We start from the raw sequence: 22692 nt of genomic DNA, 5'->3' as shown, positions 1-22692 counted from the left end.
TTCGCCTGAGAACGCGTACCCCGCCAAACTGTTCCCGTACCCCTGAGGGTACGCGTACCACACTTTGGGAAACACTGCAATAGGAGAATATTTTGTTTTCAAAACAACTAGTATTCTTATAATGCTTATGGACATAAAAAGTATAGAGTAACATTAGGACGAATGAATTTATAAGCGTGATTACTTACTTGATAAGCTGATGTAAACACAAGCATTAAAAATATTCTCATAGGAAGTTTTGCTTCATATGACTTATGGAATCGCAATGACTCAGGGGATAGAGCGTTCGCCTTTCAATGAGGTGAACCGGGTTCGATCCCGGCGATGGCTGGTCGATACGAATTCCGCATCTGGCTTGCACCGAGCACAGTGCTGACGTGAAATATCCTCAGTGGTAGACGGATCATGGGTTAGAGTCCCCTTGCCGTCAGGCTAACAGTGGGAGGTTCTCGTGGTTTTAGTCTCCATGTAACGCAAATCTGGGTTAGCCCCATCAAAAAGTCCTCCACAGAGGCATAATTTCTCTCAATACTCGATCCAGGAGTTCCCTTGTCTTCTGGATTGGGTTCAAAATTACAAGGCTACGGAGTTGAATATTAGTAGTCGTAAACCCATAAAATTGGGTCGGCTGTTCAACGACGGTTATAAAATAAAATAAAATAAAATATGACTTATGACTCCATAGTCTGTGAGCTCTACCAATTACTCCTATCATATTGAGACGTTGCAATACAAAAGCTGCAATATACATTACAATCGTAACAGGTGAGTTAAAAGTAATTTCAAAATCTGAGAATCAATTTTAGAATTATGAGTTTAGAATTATAATGTAAAAAAATTTTAGGTGATTTTTTTCCTGATGCATTTATTTTTACGATATGACGTTATAATACAAAATTAATTTTAACTACGTTTTCATAATCTCCGTTTGATCCAGTTGAAAAAATATATATACTGCGATCACTAAACTATTCTTTTAAGTAAACATCTAACTTTATAAGGATGTAAAAAGGGAAAAATAAATAAATGGGCCAACCTAAATAACTTTTGATACAATGATCGAATCTTAGACTCAGTCTTAACAGTTCGAGGGGGTGACTTTAAATATGCTAATTAATTAGGGCAGACGATATTTTAAGTTACGAAATCAGACACAAAAACCTACTTCTTCAAAATAAAAAAAATATTTTTCGGTGGATTTGGATTTCTGACCCCCAAAATATAAGAGGTAGCCGCAATCTGGGACATATGGTCCCCATAGTTTGATCAGGGGAACGAGACAAAGTTTGGACCCTCTGATGTTAATTCAATTTTTTGCGTATTTCGCCATATCCCGAAAATTTTTTAAGTGACTTGAAACATTTTTGCACACATTTATGAGATTTGTTTATCCAATAATTCCAGGCAAAAAATAAGTTTTAGGAAATATTTATTATTTTTATTGCTTTAATGAATAATAGTTGAAAAAAAATTGAATTGTAAGATGAAAAATTTTTTACGTCATTTTCAAGCATTTAATTTCACATTGTAAAATACAAATTTTAACGAAATCGGTTGAATAGTTTCTGAGAAATCATATTTTAAATATACGATGCTTACAAAATTCAATTTCTCAGGAACTACTCAACCAATTTCGCTCAAATTTTGTATCTCACCAATGTAAAATTCAATCCTTTGAAATTATGTAAAGAATTTTATACCTTGCAATTTTTTTCCAACAATCATTAAATAGAATAATTAGCAACAATAAATATTTACTGGAATTTATTTTTTGTAGGAAATTATGTTTCGATAAACGAGTTTCATAATTTTGTGGGCAAAAATTTTTCAATTCGGCTAATAAATTTTCGAGATATGACGAAATACACAAAAACTAAAATTAACATTAAGGGGACGGACCAAAATTTGGAGCGCTCTTCTGACCAAACAAAAAGGCGACTACCCCCTATACTTGAGCCGTGGTGGCTCAGGGGATAGAGCACTCGCCTCCCAATGAGGTGTACCGGGTTCGATCCCAGCGAAGTTGGTCGAATCGAATTCTGCACCCGGTTCGCACCGACCACAGTGCTGACGTAAAATATCCTCAGTGGTAGACGAATCAAGAGTTAGAATCCCCTTGCCATCAGACTAACCATGGGGTTTTCCCGTGGTTTTCCTATCCATGTAACGCAAATGCGTGTTAGCCCCATCAAAAAGTCCTCCACGAAGGCAAATTTCTCGCATTACTTGATCCAGGAGTTCCCTTGTCTTCTGGAATAGGTTCAAAATTACAAGGCTACGGTGCTGAATGTTAGTAATCGTAAGCCCAAAATTGGGCTGGCTGTTCAATGGCAGTTATAAAATAAAAAAATATCCCCTATATTTTGGAGGTCAGAAACCCGAATCCATCGAAAAAAGGTATGTCTCAAACCATAAAGATTGAGTCCTAGAACTTTGAGATCCGATCATTAGATCAAAAGTAATTTAGGATGGTCCCTTTTTAATTTTGCGCACTTTACATCCTCATATATGTCGAGCTCTCATAGATGTTATTGAGTGCATCTTAATAAACTGAAATAGAAAAAAATCATCGATATAATTTATCTCTGATTTTTCATACAGTTAATATAAATAATTTCATATTAAATATATTTATTTTTTTACAAATAGACTATTTAAAAAGAGTACCGTAAACCGGGGTGAGTCTACCCATTTTTTCAGTTTGTCAACTTTCAAGTGGTCAAACTTTTGTAAATATTAAAGAAAAAAGGCTTTTAATAGGTGTTTCGGAATCGCTATTTATCCCTCTTTAAAGCTGTGAAATCGATTTTAGAAAATATTAACAGTTACGCTGTTACTGTATATTTTTATAGAACTGCTGACAAATCTCTCGTATGGGGCGAGTCTACCCATTCTACTAAAATGAATGTTAACATTGTAAATAATCAAATTTTACTATTAAATTGTTATTTTAGTTACTATATAGGATATTTATGAAGTAAAATTCATAACTTTATTATATATTCCATTTTTTTATTCATAAAATAACACAAATTGAGTATTTGATCGATTATCACATTTTGATCACAGTTTTGTTTTTATAATCATTAACATTATAAAATAACATTTTTTTCTGATTATTGTTGATAAAAATAAATTAAAATTAATATAAATTTACAATTAAATAATTAATAAATAATAATAATTAAAGATTATTAACAAAATCGAAATTCAAACATTGGGAATCATGAAAAATCCTTTTCCCATTCTTTTGGGAGGTAATAATAATTTATAAATAATAATTTATTTAACTTGCATTAAATAAAAAAAGTTAATTTTGTAATATAAAAATTGAAAAAATAGGTAAAATAAACATATTTTATATTTACATTTATATTTAACCTATAAATTTTCTTATTAATGATAAATTTATCAATGCAGAATTAAAATAATATACTCAAATTCATTTAAAATGACTTAATTTTAATATAAACAAAGTTCTAAATTATATTATTATGCTTTATTAAAACTAAATACGAATGGGTAGACTCGCCCCGCGAATTCTGGCTTTTTGTTTACAACAGCAAAACTTACATTCTTTTTGTTTTTTTTTATATAAAATTAATGTAATCTTAGTCTTAGATAAGTTTATCACTTAACCAAAGTGAAAATAGTAATAATAATAATATACTTACGGAGCACCAACTAAAAGTTTGCTGATTTTCAATACAAATCTCTCAAAAGACGTTTGAACAGGTCGGTTAAAAAGACACCAAATAAACAAAAACGGATCAAACTATTACAGCGCCATCTTCCTTAGAGTCTGAACTAAGTCATCCGTCGGTAAAAATTTTTTTATTTGCAATTTAAAATAGTGAAAATTAAATAAAACTAAAATGGGTAGACTCGCCCCTGGATGGGTAGACTCGCCCCGGTTTACGGTAATAGGAAATGTAAACGTTTGAAGGCAAGAATGGAAAAGGATGAATGAAGTTGCTTAAGTGATACGTAAGATGCGATGCTTTATAAAAAAAAAGATTTGCATTTGAGCGAAATTAGTCGATCTAACACCACCTAGAAGAGAGAAATCTGTCGCATGGGTGCCCATAAACAAAAAATCCATTCCCTTAAGCAGTCCAAGCGTTGTGACATTTTTCTTTTTCCCCCACTGTGCAGATGTTCGCCACATCGAACTTCTAAATTGACCCGTGTGAAGGCTTTTTCTCTTCTAGGCGATGTAGGTTGATCCAGACTTTTTTTTTTCTCTGCCACGGAACATTTTTTTAAAAGTTTAAGTATTTTTATGAATAATTAAAAAAATGATAAAAAAACTAACTATTAAACACATATTAAACATAAATAAAAATATCATTAAATAACAAAAGGAATTTATATAGATACATAAGAACTAATAGGAACTCGAACGATGAACGAAAATCGTATTTTGAATGTTGCGCGGAGAACATTCGGAATTAAATACTGTGTTTGCCTTTTTCAACATATAGCCTGATCATAAATAATGATAGGTGTTCAGAATTTCCTATCATCCTATCGAGCCATGGTGGCTCAGGGAATTGAGCACTCGCCGTCCAATGAGGTAACCTGGGTTCGAATGCCAGCGATGGCTGGTCGATACGAGTTCCGTACCCGGCTCGCAACGATCACAGTGCTGGCGTAAAATATCCCTAGTGGTGGACGGATCATGGGTTAGAGTTCCCTTGAAGTTAGGCTAACCGGGGAGGTTTTCGTGGTTTCTCTCTCCATGTAACTCAAATGCGGGTTAGTTCCCTCAAAAAGTAATCCACGAAGGCAAAATTTCACCCAATACTTGTTCTAGGATTTCCTTCATCTTCTGGATTGTGTTCAAAATTATAAGGCTACTGAGGTGAACATTAGTAGCCATAAACCCAAAAAATTGGGTTTGCTGTTGAGCGACGATTATTGAAAAATAAAAATAAAAGACAGTTTCACGATTTGCAGATCGACCACTGCTCTAAATAGGTTCCTCTTTGGAAATTCCCATGAATAAATTAAAATTTTACTAGTACTTCTAATTTCTAGTTAACAGTTTCAATCATTTCCAGAGCGATCTCTGCTTTAAATTAATAAGGTGAAATTCCCATGCAAGTGAAATTAAAAATTATTAATGAAGTGAAATTAAATCACTAGTGGTAGACGGATCATGGGTTAGAGTTTCCTTGAAGTCAGCCTAACTGTGGGAGATTTTCGTGGTTTTCTCCTACATCTAACGAAAATGCGGGTAAGTTACTTAAAAAATTCCTCCACGAAGGACTCTCCCAATACTTGATCCTGGAGCTTCTCTGTCTTCTGGATTGGGTTCAAAATTACAAGGCTATGAAGTCGAACATTGGTTGTCATGAACTCAAATTTGGGTTGGCTCTTCAATGCTGGTTACAAAATAAAATAAAAATACTTGATCACGCTGAATTCAGGACTTCAAATCTAAAATAAGTTTTGGTACGTTTTTTTAATGACACTTGATGCTATTGTCATCTAGATTGGGTTCAAAATTACAAGGCTACGGAGTTTGAGTTGAGCATTAGTAGTAGAAAACCCAAAATTGGGTCGGCAGTTCAACGACGGTTATAACATAATAATATAATATCATCAGATAGAGCCGCAGTGGCTCAGGTGATTGAGAGCTCGCTTCCCAATGAGGTAACCCGGTTTTGAGTACCAGAGATGGCAGGTCGATACGAAGTTCATACCCGGCTCGCAACGACCACAGTGCTGACGTAAAATATCCCTAGTAGTCGGATCATGGGTTAGAGTCCAATTGCAGTCAGGCTAACCGTGGGAGGTTTTCGTGGTTTTCCTCTAAATGTAACGCAAATTCGTTGTCGTTAACCCAAAAATTGGGTCGGGTGTTCAACGACAGTTATAAAATAATATATTATCATATCATTACAAGTGATATCTGCAAAGAATATGAATATGTGCGAAGCAGATGCAAAGCAAATGCATAAGTGTATTCTAGTACATACATGTACTGAGGCAAAAAAAAATTAAATAAAGAAAAACAAATACTACAAATATAACATATGGCTTTAATAACACATCGGCATTTTAACTCTATCAAGAGTTTGAAAAAAAGAAAAAAACAAAGAATAAGTAAAAAAAAGAAAAAAAAAGAAAGATGCATTACTCTAATTGCCAGTCTTGAGCCAGAAAAAGGTGCGAAGCTCTAAAAAACAATATCATAGGCGTTTTTTTTTAAAGGTGTCCAATTGTCCGGATTTTCGTAAACTGGACAGCCTTCGAAAAGCTTCAGAGAGCTGTAGCTTTTTAAAATATCGCATTTTAAAAGAATTTCTGCACTCTTAGTTACGCAGGCTATTCTGTAATGTCTACTTTTAAAAAATATTTCCAACTCCTAGCGAAATCTATGCGCATTATTAGTCCTAATTTAATATTAAAGACTTGCATACTTTAGTATCAATGAGTTCAAATTACAATCGGTTTATGGTTACTAAGTTGCGGTTTTTCATTTTTGTTATGACATTTTTAGTTTACTTTTGTTCAAATGTACAAGCTTAAAAAAAAGTTATATATGTTACAGGGGGTTGCATAAATGTCGCGACAAACATGTTCTAACGTATTATGGTAAAATTACCACATTTCCTCAATTTTATTATATATTTTGAAACCATATTTTAATGTTAATTTTACCAAAATCATTGCCAAAGAACTTCTGTTAAAATGACTAAGCCTTTTGTGTTCCCATCACGGTAAATTTTACCATATTCTGATAGTTTTTACCCTACTTTTTTCGCAGTGTATAATACAAATAATCACGTATTAAGGATTCATAGCATAAACATGAAAATAAAGGTGGTAAACAATTTGAAAGTTTTGTTTTGTTAATTTTTAGAGTATATTATAATAATGTATTTGTTTTCTTTTTTTTAACTTCTATAAAATGTTTTCGTTTTTCAAAAATTTGGAGTAAAAACTTGTACTCCTAGATGCGTCATTTAGAGATCACATAGAGATAAATTTATGTTGTAAACTTTTACAGATCTTCCTTAATTCAAATATAGCGTGATTTAAAAATATTTTCCTCATTTTCAAATTATATATTTCCGGCATAGCCACACTCTTAGTATTCTTTCACAGTTGTACAGTAATGCTCATAAACAATCATTATAATTTTTAATGATTTTTAGTGAGGAAAAGCATTATTAGTAACTTAAATGAAAAAAGCGCCTAAATAAAGTGTTGTTTCCTTTACTCTTTTGTTCCTGCATTTTTTTCTGATTAGAAAAAAATTTCAAAAGATAGCTAACAAGTATTTCTGATATCTTTACGTTCTATTTTTTTTATTGTGGTTTTTCTCTTTTCAGAAACGCGAGTTTTGGCATTTGGCCAAATATAGTGAAATACATAAAGTTGAAGAAAAAAAATTAAAAAAAAAAAGATATTTAAAAATCATGTTTTTCAGGTGGACTAAAGACACAAGATTTTATTTTTGTTTCAACAGACAGAGAGAGGGGGGGGCATTATACAGAGAGAAAATTCTGGTAAACTTTCCGTATTGTATGGTAAGGACATAATGAAATATCTAATAAAAAAGGGAACATATCTCTGGTAATAAAAACAAAAATACGGTATTTAAACCAGTCTTTTGGTAACTTTTCCGTTTACTTGCTAACGGTTTACCGGAAATTCCGGTGTTCAAAATTATAGTTCTTATTACCATACATTTAGTTGAAAAAAAAACAAACTGAAAAGTAAGTTAAACCGAATAAATGGTTTTATACCATGCGCTAAGGTATTATATCATATAAGGTGTATAAATTTTACCAAATTTTGTCACATATTATAAAACCATATTTTAATGTTGATTTCACCAAATGTAAAAATTATATTTCAATGGCTAATTATTTTTTAACGTCCAACAGTTGACCCAATTTTGGGTTTACGGCTACTATGTTCAAATCCGTAGCCTTGTAATTTTGAACCCAATCCAGAAGAAAAGGAAATTCCTGGATCAAGTATTGGTCAAATTTGACTTCGTGGAAGACATTTTGGGGGAACTAAACCCGCATTTACGTTACATGAAGATGAAAACCACGAAAGCCTCCCTCAGTTAGCCTGATGGCAAGGGGACTCTAACCCATGATCCGTCTACCACTGAGGATATTTTAAGTCAGCACTGTGGTCAGTGCGAGCCGGGTGCGGAATTCGTCTCGACCAGCTATCGCTGGGATTCGAGCCTGGTTCACCTCATTGGAAGGCGAAAGCTCTATCCCTTGAGTCACTATGACTCGTTAAAATTATTGTTCTTCTTGGTGTTCTCATACAGCCAGAAACACGGTCAATGTTACCATATTCTGGTAGTTTTGACTATACTTTTTTTCTCAGTGCCCTTCTGAAATATACTTCTATCACCATTCAAAGTTATCCAGAGTTTTTCGAAAAAAATTTGCTCCTCATGTTTTTAGTTTCTGTTATTTAATTTTGAAAATGAATTTTTGCATCTCGAAGACAAGCCTTTTCACAGAAAAAAAGATTAAAAATATCCATCTTTAACAAATAAAAATAAAATAACAGTAATAAAAATAAAACAATCCTTAACGATAGGAAAATTTACATTGCAAATACTATGTAAATAACTTTTTTTTTTAAAAATCTTCATTTCTTTCAAGTATATTTATTCGCACTCAATATTATTGCCACGTTATACCTAATTCGGTTCCGATTCTGTGTGGGGTAGCCTTTTCGATCAAAATTTTGAATGATTTATGAAATATTTTTTTAAATATCAATCACAGTTAGCAACAAATATATTTTGTTTTCTGTTGCATGAGATTTTTTTGACAGATCTCACATGCAATCGTATAGCTGATTTCAAATGTGCAATTGGTTTCTTTCTACTACCTACAGTTTTCTTTAAATGCCATTTTTTTAAAAACTATTTTTGTCGAAATGTACAAATTTAAAAATGTGAGCCGCGATGGCTCAGAGGATAGAGCGTTCGCATTCCAATGAGGCGAACCGGGGTCGAATCCCAGTCGATATGAATTCCGCATCCAACTTGCATCGACCACAGTGTTGACGTGAAATATCCTCAGTGGTAGACTGTTCATGGGTTAGAGTCCCCTTGCCGCCAGGCTAACAGTGAGATGTTCCCGTGATCTTCCTCTCCGTGTAACGCAAATGAAGGTTAGCTCCATCAAAAAGTCCTCCACAAATGCAAATTTCTCCCAATACTCGATCCAGGAGTTCCCTTGTCTTCTGGTTTGGGCTCAAAATTACAAGGCAACGGAGTTGAACATTAGTAGTCGTAAAATTTTCTCTTAAAATGTTTTTTGTGCCTTAGTTTCATGCTTTTGTCAATCTCTGCCCCTATGTGATTCCTCATTTTGAAAATTTTAATCGCTTGTGTTCCCAGAGTTTATATATATGAAAATTCCTGGATATATGAAAATTCCTTTTGTATTTTAAAAAAAATTCCTGGAATTTGATACCTTTAGTACTGTTGTGCCAGCTGTAATTATATTCTGAGTTACAAACATCCTATATTTTCCATGTGAAATTGTTTCCTTTCATTAACTTTGCACCCCTACTGAAGATGCGACATCAATATCTCTTCTGATTGTTACTGTTTATTTTCTTTCTAATGTTTGTTTGCATTTAGTTTGTTTCTAAGTAGCACTGTTTTCTGGATTTCATATTTACTATTCTACCTATTTGCTAAAACTCAAATTTGAAATTTTGAATATGTTTGCTCATGTAATTGAACTGTTACGCTCACTTTGAACTTTCGAGTGCCCCCGAATCAGGGCTAAAGAGAATAGAAGGGCTGGTTCATTCCTTTGAAGTATCTCTTGCCGCGCCGATCCTCCGACGTCACTCTAGTGACGTCACTTTGGCGCAAANTATTCTCTTTAGCCCTGCCCCGAATGCCCCCTTACGGGGGCGGGACGAGCTTGAGCTTGTTATTAGTAGTCGCAAGCCCATAAAATTGGGTCGGTTGTTCAACGAAGGTTATAAAAATAAAATAAAATTTAAAAATGTTATATACAACAGGGAGTAGCACTAATGTTGTTAAAAACTTCTAGAAGTGTTTAGGAATATCATCAGGATTAAATTTGCATGGAAAGCCATGCCAGTAAATGGCATCATACGCTTTCCTATTCTAAACTGTCATAATAGGAATGCAGCTTTAGCTCCATGTTAAGCCATTTCCGGGTATGGGTTACTATGCAATTTTAATCCTGGTGATGAATCCTTAACTCCCCCAAAAGTTTGACGCAACATTTACACGACGCCATGTTTTATACAATGTTTTTAAATTTACGCACTTCGATAAAAAAAAAAGACTTAAAGTGTCATTAAAAAAACTGTAGCAAAACTTATTTTAGATTTAAAATCCCCACACGCGAATTAAGCATGATCAAGTATTTTTATCCTGTTCCTGATCAAGTATTTTTATCCTGAGTATTTTTGGCACGATCAAGTATTTTTATTTTATTTTGTAACCAGCATTGAAGAGCGGACCCAATTTTGAGTTTATGACAACCAATGTTCAAATTTGTAGCCTTGTAATTTTGAATCCAATCCAGAAGACAAGGGAACTACTGGATCAAGTATTGGGGGAAATCTTCATGGAGGACTTTTTGATGGAACTAACTTACATTTGCATTACATAGTGAGGAAAACCACGAAAATCCTCTCATGGTTAGCCTGACATCAAGGGGACTCTAACTCATGATCCGTCTACCACTGAGGATATTTATATCAGCACTGTAGTCGGCGCAACCCTGGGTTGAAATTCGAATCCCAGCTGTCACTGGGAGTGGAACCCGATTTACCTCTTTGGGAGGCGAACGCTCTCTCCCCTGAGCCATTTCTGCTCAAGATCAAGTTTTTTATTTTATTTCATATCCATCGTTGAACAGTTGACCTAATTTTGGGTTTACGACTACTAATGTTTAATTCCGTAGCCTCGTAATTTTTAACCAATCCAGAAGACAAGGAAACTCCTGGATCAGTACCCCCCAGAAATATGGATTTGTTATGGGAACATGGAAGACTTTGCGACTCGACAGATTTAACGTGCACCAGTCACCATTTACTACACGGGGAGTCAAGTATTTGTATTTTTTTAATATTATTTTATAACCAGAGTTGAACAGCTGACCCAATTTTTATGGGTTTACGACTACTAATGTTCAACTCCGTAGCCTTGTTACTTTGGCGTTTGAGGAAGGACCTCCACGAGAACCTCCCACGGTTAGCCTGATGGCAAGGGGACTCTAACTCATGATCTGTCTGCCACTGAGAATATTTTACATCAGCACTTTGATCGGTGCAAGCCTGATGCGGAATTCGTATCGACTGGGATTCGAACCCGGTTGGCCTCATTGGGAGGCGAACGCTCTATCCCCTGAGCTATCGCGGCTCAAGTACTTACATTTGTATAAATACAACAAAAAAGTTAAACTTTGTGCCCCTGTGTTATCAATAAATTTAATCTACATACTTTTGACTGTCACGAGACCAACCTTGGCGCATTATTTACGTATGTTTTGTTCCGTAAATAATTTTAATTTTAATTGTGACAAAGAAAAATTTTATTACCGCCCTTTTCAGTACTTTTTTATTCTTTGTTGGACAAATTCTTTTAAAATAAATTAGACAATTTGAAACTATTTAGTAGTTATCTTTCAAAATATTAGAACAAAAATATTATTTTTGTCTTACTTATTAAAATAGTATAAAAAAATTATACAATACATGTTAAAAAAATTACACATTTTATTTAAGTTCTTAAATATTTATTTTTCTAAACAAATTATTTAACTTAATTTATTCATAATTCATAACAACACTTAACATAGTAAGTAAAGGAAACAATGGAACTCCTGGTTCTGGTATTGGACAAACTAGTTCAACTCCGTATCCTTGTAATTTTGAGCCTAATCCAGAAGACAAAGGAACTCCTGGATCAAGTATTGGAATTTTGCCTTCGCGGAGTACTTTTTAATGAAACTAAGAGGCATTTGCGTTACATGGAAGGAAAAACACGAAAACCTCCCACTGTTTTTCGACCCCAAAGTGATTCCAATCCATGATTCCATCCCATAATTCGTCTACTACTGAGAATATTTTACGTCCGCACTGTAGCCGGTGCTAACCGGGAGCAGAGTTCGTATTAACCAGCCACGGTTGGGATTCGAACTTGGGTGAACTCATTAGGGGGAGAAAGCTTTATCGCCTTGGTCACAGTGGCTCAAGCTTGTTTTTAGTCACATACTACAGTTGGAAATTAATAGTAAATTTCATTTTCACTAAACAAAATTGTTTGTTGTCGTGCGTAAATGAAGGACAAGAACACCTAAAATTTCGTGTCAGTAAATACCTTTAATGATACGTTTTGAACAAAAATGAATTTCTAACATGCAAATGTAAAAAACGTGTACTTTTTAACACATTTAAAATCAATTCATAGAAATATTTGAATGACATATTTTACGTCAAAAAAAAGTAATGGCGTAACATTCACCTATAAAACAATCAATTGATAAATTGATAAAAGTAAAATATGATAAGATCTTAGAGTTAAGGCATTATTTTAAGGTCGAAAATAAATTTGTTTTTGCGTTAATCAGGGATTCCATTTAACAATAACCTTTTTTTCTCTTAGCAAAAGCTGACAGTAATTTTTTAAGTGGGCAGATCAATTGTACTCGTATCGAAAAAAATAAAAACAACAAAATAATTTCATTCTCATTGACACAAAAGGTTTATATCAGATATTTTTTGATAGCGTGACCTTTTACAATCATGCTGTTTTCTGTTTTTTTTTTCATTTCAAATCACGAAGTAATAAAATCATAAGTAGAAAAACAGCTCAATTTAGTTAAACGTGGGATACAGGTTGATTCTGAAAATTTTCTTTTACCGTTGTTTGCACCTGATTTGTAAATTGCACCTGATTAACAAGTTTCATCTAATTTGCGTCTCTTATCAAATTCACTCTTCGAATTCATGAGATTCATCTGATTAACAAAAACAACTCACATAGTTCAGTTAATTTGCGATATCTAATAAGGATAAGACCTAACCGAATTAAAACGAACTCAAAACTTAAAAAATGGATCGAAGACATACAGATCCAGTAAAGGAACGGACAACTTCTTCTACAAGCGATAACTCAATAACTGAATACGTAAATGATGCCTTTGAAGATTCAGAGTTACAACTGAGCAAAGTTGTAAGTGTCAATGTCGAGAAAGATCTCACTTGGGTAAAAAATCCAATTAGTGATTTACCAGAAAGTAAAAGTAACAAGAATTTACAGAATTTTGTAGATACTACTGAATCTGAAAAATGTATAGAAGAACCAATCGCTCTTCTACACATAAGGAAAATGTATCTGGCAGCATTTGTTGTTTTATTATTTGCTGTATGTATGGGCATGACGGCAACATACTCTGCAACAGCAACTGTGGATATGGGAAAGCCACATAGTACTATTAAACCAGATGACGAAGAAATATCCTGGATTGGTAGTTTAATGGCAATTGGGGCATTATTTGGTGGATTTGCTGCAAGTAAGTTAATACTTTTTCACAAATAAAACAATCAATTTAACCCTTTGGTGCAGATGGGACACCGGTGTCCCTTTTATTTATATATTTTCTGACTCTCTAATTACAAGTAAAAATATATTTTGGTATTTTTTAATTAAAAAATTGGTAGCTTAATGGCAACTGGAGCATTACTTGGTGGATTTGCTGCAAGTAAGTTAATACTTTTTCACAAATAAAACAATCAATTTAACCCTTTGGTGCAGATGGGACACCGGTGTCCCTTTTATTTATATATTTTCTGACTCTCTAATTACAAGCAAAAATATATTTTGGTATTTTTTAATTAAAAAATTGGTAGCTTAATGGCAACTGGAGCATTACTTGGTGGATTTGCTGCAAGTAAGTTAATACTTTTTTACAAATAAAACAATCAATTTAACCCTTTGGTGCAGATGGGACACCGGTGTCCCTTTTATTTATATATTTTCTGACTCTCTAATTACAAGCAAAAATATATTTTGGTATTTTTTAATTAAAAAATTGGTAGCTTAATGGCAACTGGAGCATTACTTGGTGGATTTGCTGCAAGTAAGTTAATACTTTTTTACAAATAAAACAATCAATTTAACCCTTTGGTGCAGATGGGACACCGGTGTCCCTTTTATTTATATATTTTCTGACTCTCTAATTACAAGTAAAAATATATTTTGGTATTTTTTAATTAAAAAATTGGTAGCTTAATGGCAACTGGAGCATTACTTGGTGGATTTGCTGCAAGTAAGTTAATACTTTTTTACAAATAAAACAATCAATTTAACCCTTTGGTGCAGATGGGACACCGGTGTCCCTTTGATTTATATATTTTCTGACTCTCTAATTACAAGCGAAAATATATTTTGGTATTTTTTAATGATAAAAAAACAGTTTAATAGTTATTAAAAAAATCTTTTAGATTATCGAAATTATTTCTGCACTAAAGTATTAAATTCAAAGAAGTAGTTTGAATTTTTTTTGTCCATTCATATTCTAAACCAGGGTTTCTTAACCTGTGGTTCATGAACCCCTAAGGGGTCCATGAGTTATATTTTGGGGGTCCGCTAACTACTCCTAATTTTTAAAACGTTTGGAAGCCTACAAATTGCTTGTAAAGCGAGCTATGGCAGCTATAATTCCGTTTGCTACAGTGTATCTTTGCAAAGAGGGATTTTCCACACTTGTGACAATAAAAACATCCAAATCAATTGAATGTTGAACATGATATGCACGTTGCTTTGTCGAAAACCATCCTCTAATTCAATTTATTAATTAAGGAAAAGCAGCAGAAACCTTCACATTAAAAATTTTAATTTTAAAAATTTTGTATACTATTAAAATAATAAAATTAAATGTTTTCTAATAATTGATGTTTTTTAAAATTATTTTTTTCACAGGGGGGTGGTCCGTGACTTCTTAAAAATTTTTAAAAGGGGTCCATTATATCAAAAAGGTTAAGAAACACTGTTCTAAACTGTATCAATAATTGATTATGTGACTTTAAAAAATTTCAATGATAAATAACTGTTTCTCTTAGATCTAAATAGTTACAAATAAGTGCAAATTTGAAAAATTATTGTTTTTAGGCGAGCCGTGCCTGGAAGATTTTACCTTTAACGCAGAAAAATAGAAGGTGTTTTAATGCTGTATTTCATAACCATAAATTAAAAAAATGCTAAATACAATATGCTTAACGCATTTTGACCTAAACTAATACAAATAATGTATGAAATATGAAAAATATGTTTAAAAAATTCAGCATCAAGGAGGTAACTTATGTAAGTACACATTTTGTATCATATGAGGTTCTTTTTTTATTACATATGTGTGGCAATATAATGATAAGCCACACTATTTTCAAAGGTCATGTTCTTTCTTTATTTTTTTAGTATTATTTCAAAATGTAAACTTCAGAATTTTAAGAAATTACCATCATGTAATAGCATAATATACCAAAGCATCTTATTGTTTATGGAAAAATCGTGGTACTTCAATCAAAAATGCTCTTTTAATTATCTTGAAAATGTGATTAATTATTATAATGCCCCTAGTTCATCAATTTTAACAATGACTACGTCAATAAAATTTTGAAACAAAATATAAAACAAAAACAATTGTTGCATCGTTGTGCCGTTGCAACAATTAGTATTTTTTTAAATTTATAATAAATCGAATTCTACATATTTTAATTTCTTCAAGACAAATAAAAATAACACGTCTGAAATACATAAACGGTTTTTTATTGACATATATTGTTTAAAAGTTTAAAAAAAAACATGAAAAATTGATAGTGGAAAGGTTTCAGCATGATTTGTAGTTAAATACTTAGAGTTGGGGGCGAAAATAAGTCTCATTGCAAGTTCTAACTGAGATAAAATCATAAATCTTTTATCCTTTTTGAAGAGAGTATCATTATTATTTACTACTTAAAAAAATTAAAGAAATTTTTCAGATTCTGCGTCCTGAATACATTAATCTAAATAGTAATTGGTGATTTTTGTATATTTAAATTAATTTCAATATTCATTAGTTTAAAATTAACTCTGGTATTCAAAACTTAAAAATGATAGCCGCTCTTCCGACTAAACTTGGGACCATGTGTTTGGGGTTTAGGTTTTGAATTTTCTTGTTTTTAGTTTTTTTTTTTTAAATTGAAAAAGAAAATTAATAATATAATTTAATATATATCTCCAGAAAAATGTCCCTCTTATGGAAGTTTGGGCACAATTGCCGTCAAAACGTGTTATAACTTGCTAATCTTTAAACACATAGAAAATAATACTATTTGTGAATCCGTCCTTAAAAGACCTATTTTCATCATTTGAAGATTTAGGTAATTCATGGGATAATTTTCATCATTTGAAGATTTGGGTAATTCATGGGAAAATTTTCATCATTTGAAGATTTGGGTAATTCATGGGATAATTTTCATCATTTGAAGATTTGGGTAATTCATGAGATAATTTTCGTCATTTGAAGATTTAGGTAATTCATGGGATAATTTTCATCATTTGAAGATTAAAAATTAGCATATATCACATGGAATAAATGCTTCCTGGAGATTTCTGGCAAGTACCACCAATATAATAATTTTCTTTATTATTACAATAGTACCTCCTGTAAGGACACGGAGAAAAAAATTCTGGTAAAATTATCGTACTGCATGGTAATGACATCTCTGGTAAAAAAAATGTAATTCTGGTTAATAAAACCAAAATGTACGATATTTAAACCAATCATTTGGTAATTTTTCCGTTCTTATGGTAACGGTATACTGGAAATTCTAGTTTTTAAAGATTATAGCTCTTTTTACTAAATGTGTGGTAAACACATTTAGTAAAAAAACAAAACTGTAAACAAATCAAAAAGTAAATTTAACAGAATAAATGTTCTTTATGCCATTCTCTAGTGGAATTGAAACGTGGTAAATTCGACCGTATTTTGTCAGTTTTGGCTATACTTTTTTTTTCTCAGTGCACCTCTAAATAAGAAATCCTCTTTAGTTAAGGGACAAATCTGTTTGTCCTGGTTCCTATGAATAGGGCCCCTATTCATAGGAATCTTACGGTATTTATTTCTTAATTAGGGACATTTTATTTAAGGGGACTGATAAATTTCACAATGTTAGATGGATGTAGAGAAACACAAAATAAATATTTAAATGCTTTTTGCTATCAAGGAGAAAATAGAATTAATGTTTTTATTCATGTGAAAAAGCTAAAAAAATTAAAATGGCATAAATAATGTAGCATGAAAAGCTATGTATTAATTTCTGTTCTATGAGGAAGAAAATACCTCGGTGTTGAAACGCAGGGAAATTACAAAAATAAAACAAATAAAACAAAAATGAAATGTTGATTTGACTGATAGGGAACAAATTCGAACAAAATAATCAAATATAAGTGCTTGTGTGTACATTTTTAACGATATTAACAATATTTAAACGAATTCGTGCAACAGATTATTAAAATAAGTTTCTGTTCGTAAAAAATCAATTGTTCATTTCATGCATTTCTTAAAAAATAAACCTTTTCAGGAACTATAATTTTTAAATTTTTTTAAATAACCATCTGTGAATATCTCATTTATTGACATGCAATTTATTTTAATCTTAATTCAACCTAAATTTTCATATTAAATTGCACTATATTCGTTTTTAAGTATCCTCTGAAAAAGGGACACCTTTGATTAGGGTACAAAAACTTGGTTTTGGAGTTTTTCTCTATTGGTACTAATGCACTGGTGACACGTACTAATTTAAAAGGCATTTACTAATGTTTAATTTTTTATATCTTTTTAGAAGTCCGTTATTTTATGGGTACAAAGAGTGACAACTAGTTCAAATTGAAATTTTTTCATACTTTAAGGGTGGTGAGATGACAATTAAGCTGATTTCTTGAAGAAAAAAAATGAAGTCTCCACAATAACTGCGTTTAAAGTAACTAGATTAGTTAGTGAGAATTTAAATGTCAGTTGAATAAAAAAAGTACAAAGTAATTAATCTGGTGCTTTTCAAATGTAATCTTAGATACATATGCGTATGACACACGACAAAAAAAAGCTTGTCCAAACAACTTGGACCAAAAAACTTGTTATGCTTATTTTCTCGGAGCATTTTTACGTTTTAGTTTTGAAATAAAATTTTTTGTTGTAAGATAATTGATCATTACATTGTTATATAGCATGTTTGAATTAAACAAACAGTTTTAATATACATAACTTACCTTTGCAGGTTTCCTTACAAATTACTTGGGAAGAAAAGGAACCCTTATGTTTAACACCATTCCTTCCGTAGCTGGATGGTGTATGATAGCGTATGCTGATACTCTAGGAATGATATATGCCGCACGTATCGTAACAGGTTTCTGTACAGGAGTCATATCTGTAGCTACACCAATGTATTTAGTAGAAATTTCTACTCCCGAAGTTCGAGGTCTTCTTGGATCAAGTTTTCAGCTATTTGTTGTTACTGGAGTTCTATTCATTGCCGGATTGGGATCTGTCTTAACATGGAGACATTCAGCCGTAGCTTCAGCTATTACATGTTTAGTGGCTGCTGCTTTAATGGTGCCAATGCCCGAATCCCCAAAATGGTTAATTTCAAAAGAAAAACGCAATGAAGCTAAGAAAGCCATAATATTTTTGCAAGGTAAGGAATTTGACACAGAAGGTGAATTATATAATATGGAGGAAGAAATCAAATCACAACCTAAATCCAGTGTTCAACTGAAGGAATTAGCTTACCCTGAATTTTATAAGCCTTTAATTTATTCAGTTCTCCTCATGTTTTTCCAACAATTCAGTGGCGTCAATGCAATTATGTTTTATTGTGCGAAAATATTTGAAAACGCCAAAAGTAGCATGGATTCCATACAAGCTACTATTGTCGTTGCAGTTGTACAAGTAATTGCTACTCTAGCTGCCAGTCTTTTAATGGACAAAGCTGGTAGAAAAATATTGCTCATGACTTCAAGTGTTTTCATGGCAATAAGTCTAATCATATTTGGCGGATTTAGCTTTGCTAAGTATGAGGATGAAACAATTGTTTTAAAATACGGTTGGGTGCCTTTATTATGTCTAATGTCATTTATAGCAGCTTTTTCGCTTGGATTTGGTCCTGCTCCGTGGTTAATGGTTGCAGAAATGACATCTGCGCGATTTCGAGGAGTAATTAGTGGTTCTGCAACAACTCTAAATTGGTGTTTTGTGTTTATGGTGACTAAACTTTACCATGCAGAAGAACAATTATTACATGATTTCGGAGTGTATTTTTCATATTCCGTTATATGTGTAATTAGTATATTTTTCACATATTTCTGGTTGCCTGAGACTAAAGGAAAAACTTTAGAGGAAATTCAAGAAAGATTCAGAAAGTCATCAATTTTAAGTGTACAGAATTAAAACTCATTTACAGATTCATTAATAACTCACTAACTTTGTCAATTTTCATGCTTTAATACTAAAAACAGAGCATTAATTTTCATTGTATATAAAATGGTCGCTCCTTTCTGCAGAGTATAACAAAAGAACTGAGATTTCTTCACAAATAGATAAAATTCACATTTATCGTTATTTAATCGCTGGCAGCATTTGATTTTTGCAGAGCTTTCTATTGTGTTTCATCCTCAAAGTTATGGAAACAAACATAACATTGAACTCGCAGTGAACGCTTTACACCTTATCAATCTCTCTGTGGCCCTATTTTTCGTTTAGCATATCAAACCGTTCGCTTCCTTAATCCTTTTCAGAATCTGCAAAACCCTGGCATTGAATACTCACCATGTTACTATCTATTAACAAAAATGTAATATTGAGACAAAATCTGCAGCTCTTCTCGCCGGGAACATCATACCGTGTTTCCCAAATATGATCAACAATTTGAAAAATTGATAAAACAATTCGAAAAAAACGGACGAAAATAGAAGGGAACAGCTTCTACCATTTTACTTAGGAAACAAATCTTATTCTCAAATAGTTTCGAAATCAGTTACCAATTACAACAACAGATGGCGTTTCTGACAGAAAATAATATTAAACAATGTTTTCTGATGCATTTCAGACCATTCCACTTGAACTGAACTGTAAAATTTTGTTCTCAGACTGCACCACGATGCTTCTGCGAACGCTATTTATTTTGAAAACATTGTTTGATAGTTTTTACAGTTAGCAGTGTCACCTGTGGACAAGCTTTGTTACTAAGTTTAAAAGTAGGGAAGAATACGTGGTTTAACTTAAACATGGTAATTAAATACGTGATTTATTATAGCGAATGCCTCGAGCCCTGCATCTTTATTTAAATTTTTCAAATTGTCGATGTTTTGGGGATAACCTGTATGAGCTTTTATTAATATTGCTACTGTTGTTGCACTGTTTTTATTTTTAGGCTTAATTCTTCTTAAAATTATTGTTTTATAAATTAAGTCTAAATTTTTATTTATGAAAATACAAGATCTTTCAAGCTAGTCAATTTTAAACAAACAGGGTGAGTAACACATGCTTTTAACTAAAGTTTCAATATTTAGAGCTATTTATAGCATTATATTTTCATTAAAATGATGATGATGATTAAACAAAACATGCAAAAGATATTTAATTTAAAACTAAAATAACGCATGGCCTTATAGAGTTTTTCTGAGTTTTTAAAAAAAAATCGAATTATATATTTTATTTTTTAAACACTTCACTAATTTTAATAACATTCTTTATTTTAAAGTTCTTTTTTTACGATTCTCATCAGTTATTTCGGAATCTTTTGATTGTTGTCAAATGTTTTCTTGTATTGTTAACCTGTAGTCAAATGTTTTCTTTTTTCACTAAAATCTTTATCTGTACTTTGTTTTGTTATTTTTTGTTCCATTATGTATTATGACCATTTGGTTTCGCTGGAATATTTTTATAGGAAACAAAAGAAATCTTCATAAGTTTGCTTGGAAAACTAAAAGTCATCTAAAAAACCTCGTTTTAAATCTCTAATATTCATTTCACTATCCTATCACATTTCAGATGTTGTGTTTTTACGTGTAAAATAGCCTTATTTATTCATATGACGTAAAATTGTTGTAAGTTTAATAACTTTACAGTCCTCTTAATAATACAAAATTTTCCAAATAAAAATTTTTTTCTTCTAAAATTTTAAAAATTATAAATCTTTCATATTAACTATTTTTAAAGTGTTAGTATTCATTTATAGTTGCGTGTAAGGCAGTATTAATTATATCATGTGACCTGATATTGTTTACATCTTAATAATGTAAGGGTTTTAAATAATGTAAAGTTTTTTTTTAATTTTAGGATTCTCAAAATCTTAAATCTTTCCAATAAATTATTCTTAAAGAGTTTGCATTCATTTAAAATTTACTTACCAAATTTATTTAAGATATTTCAAAAGTAGTATTAATTAAATCATGCGACATAATATTGTTTTTATCTTAATAATGCAGATTTATTGAAAAGATATTTTTCATGTCAAGATTCTCAAAATCATAAATCTTTCAAATAAACTCTTTATAAATCGTTAGTATTCATTTCACATTTATTTTAGATATATTTATATTTTAATGTGTAAAGTAATTATACCATCTGAAGCAAATCTGTTAATATTTCAATAATGTAAAGTTTTTCAACCACTTTCAATGTCAAGATTATCAAAATCATAAATCTTTCAAATAAACTCTTCAGAAATCGTTTGTATTCATTTCACATTTATTTCAGACATATTTATATTTTCACGCTTTAAGTAATTATACCATCTGAAGCATCATTGTTAATATTTCAGTAATGTAAAGTGTTTTAACCACTTTCAACGTCAAGATTCTCAAAATCATAAATATTTCAAATAAACTCTTCATAAATCGTTAGTATTCATTTCACATTTCTTTCAGACATATTCATATTTTCACGCGTTAAGTAATTATACCATCTGAAGCATCATTTTTAATATTTCAGTAATGTAAAGTTTTTTAACCACTTTCAATGTCAAGATTATCAAAATCATAAATTTTGCAAATAAACTCTTCATAAATCGTTAGTATTCATTTCACATTTATTTCAGACATATTTATGTTTTCACTCGTTAAGTAATTATACCATCTGAAGCATCATTGTTAATATTTCAGTAATGTAAAGTTTTTTAACCACTTTCAACGTCAAGATTCTCAAAATCATAAATATTTCAAATAAACTCTTTATAAATCGTTAATATTCATTTCACATTTATTTCAGACATATTCATATTTTCACGCGTTAAGTAATTATACCATCTGATTTCAATAATGTAAAATTTTTTAACCACTTTCAACGTCAAGATTTTCAAAATCATAAATATTTCGAATAAACTACATTTAAAGAGTTAGTATTCATCTCATATTGAAGATTTGGATTTTTGGAAAAAAAGTACCACTATTTGGCATACAGTCAGTTGCATTTTGGTTAATTGTTGGGGCTGGAGTCAACAAAGAAGGATGGCATGAAATTTTTTTTAAATGGATGCATCTCAAGAAATGTACGACAAATTGATAAAATAAAAATTGATTGATATTTTTAAGAACCTACCTGAAGACACGAAACTAACACCTCTTATTAAACCCCGGGGCTAAGCCACCTTCTAGGGGGTGAAACC

At 31.6% G+C, this 22692-nt stretch overlaps 1 protein-coding gene across 1 annotated transcript; it reads left to right on the top strand.

Moving 5' to 3' along the window:
- The first annotated feature begins 12680 nt into the window (after nucleotides 1-12680).
- Nucleotides 12681-20995, top strand: LOC107443344 (facilitated trehalose transporter Tret1). The gene is made up of 2 exons (XM_043041049.2): nucleotides 12681-13562; nucleotides 18307-20995. The coding sequence occupies exons 1-2, from the start codon at nucleotides 13103-13105 to the stop codon at nucleotides 19473-19475; spliced, it is 1629 nt and encodes a 542-aa protein (XP_042896983.1). The 5' UTR covers nucleotides 12681-13102; the 3' UTR covers nucleotides 19476-20995.
- Nucleotides 20996-22692: the final 1697 nt, after the last annotated feature.

The sequence above is a fragment of the Parasteatoda tepidariorum genome, chromosome X2, assembly GCF_043381705.1.
Source record: "Parasteatoda tepidariorum isolate YZ-2023 chromosome X2, CAS_Ptep_4.0, whole genome shotgun sequence".
NCBI classification, from domain to species: Eukaryota; Metazoa; Arthropoda; class Arachnida; order Araneae; family Theridiidae; genus Parasteatoda; species Parasteatoda tepidariorum.
The sequence above is the reverse complement of the archived record's forward strand: the minus strand, read 5'-3'. Positions and strand labels throughout refer to the sequence as shown.

Excerpts from the sequence above, each read along its gene's own strand:
- LOC107443344 (XM_043041049.2), top strand. The coding sequence starts at position 13,103 with ATGGATCGAAGACATACAGATCCAGTAAAGGAACGGACAACTTCTTCT. Across the intron at positions 13,563-18,306 it reads ATTTGGTGGATTTGCTGCAA|GTTTCCTTACAAATTACTTG; the intron begins GTAAGTTAATAC and ends TTACCTTTGCAG.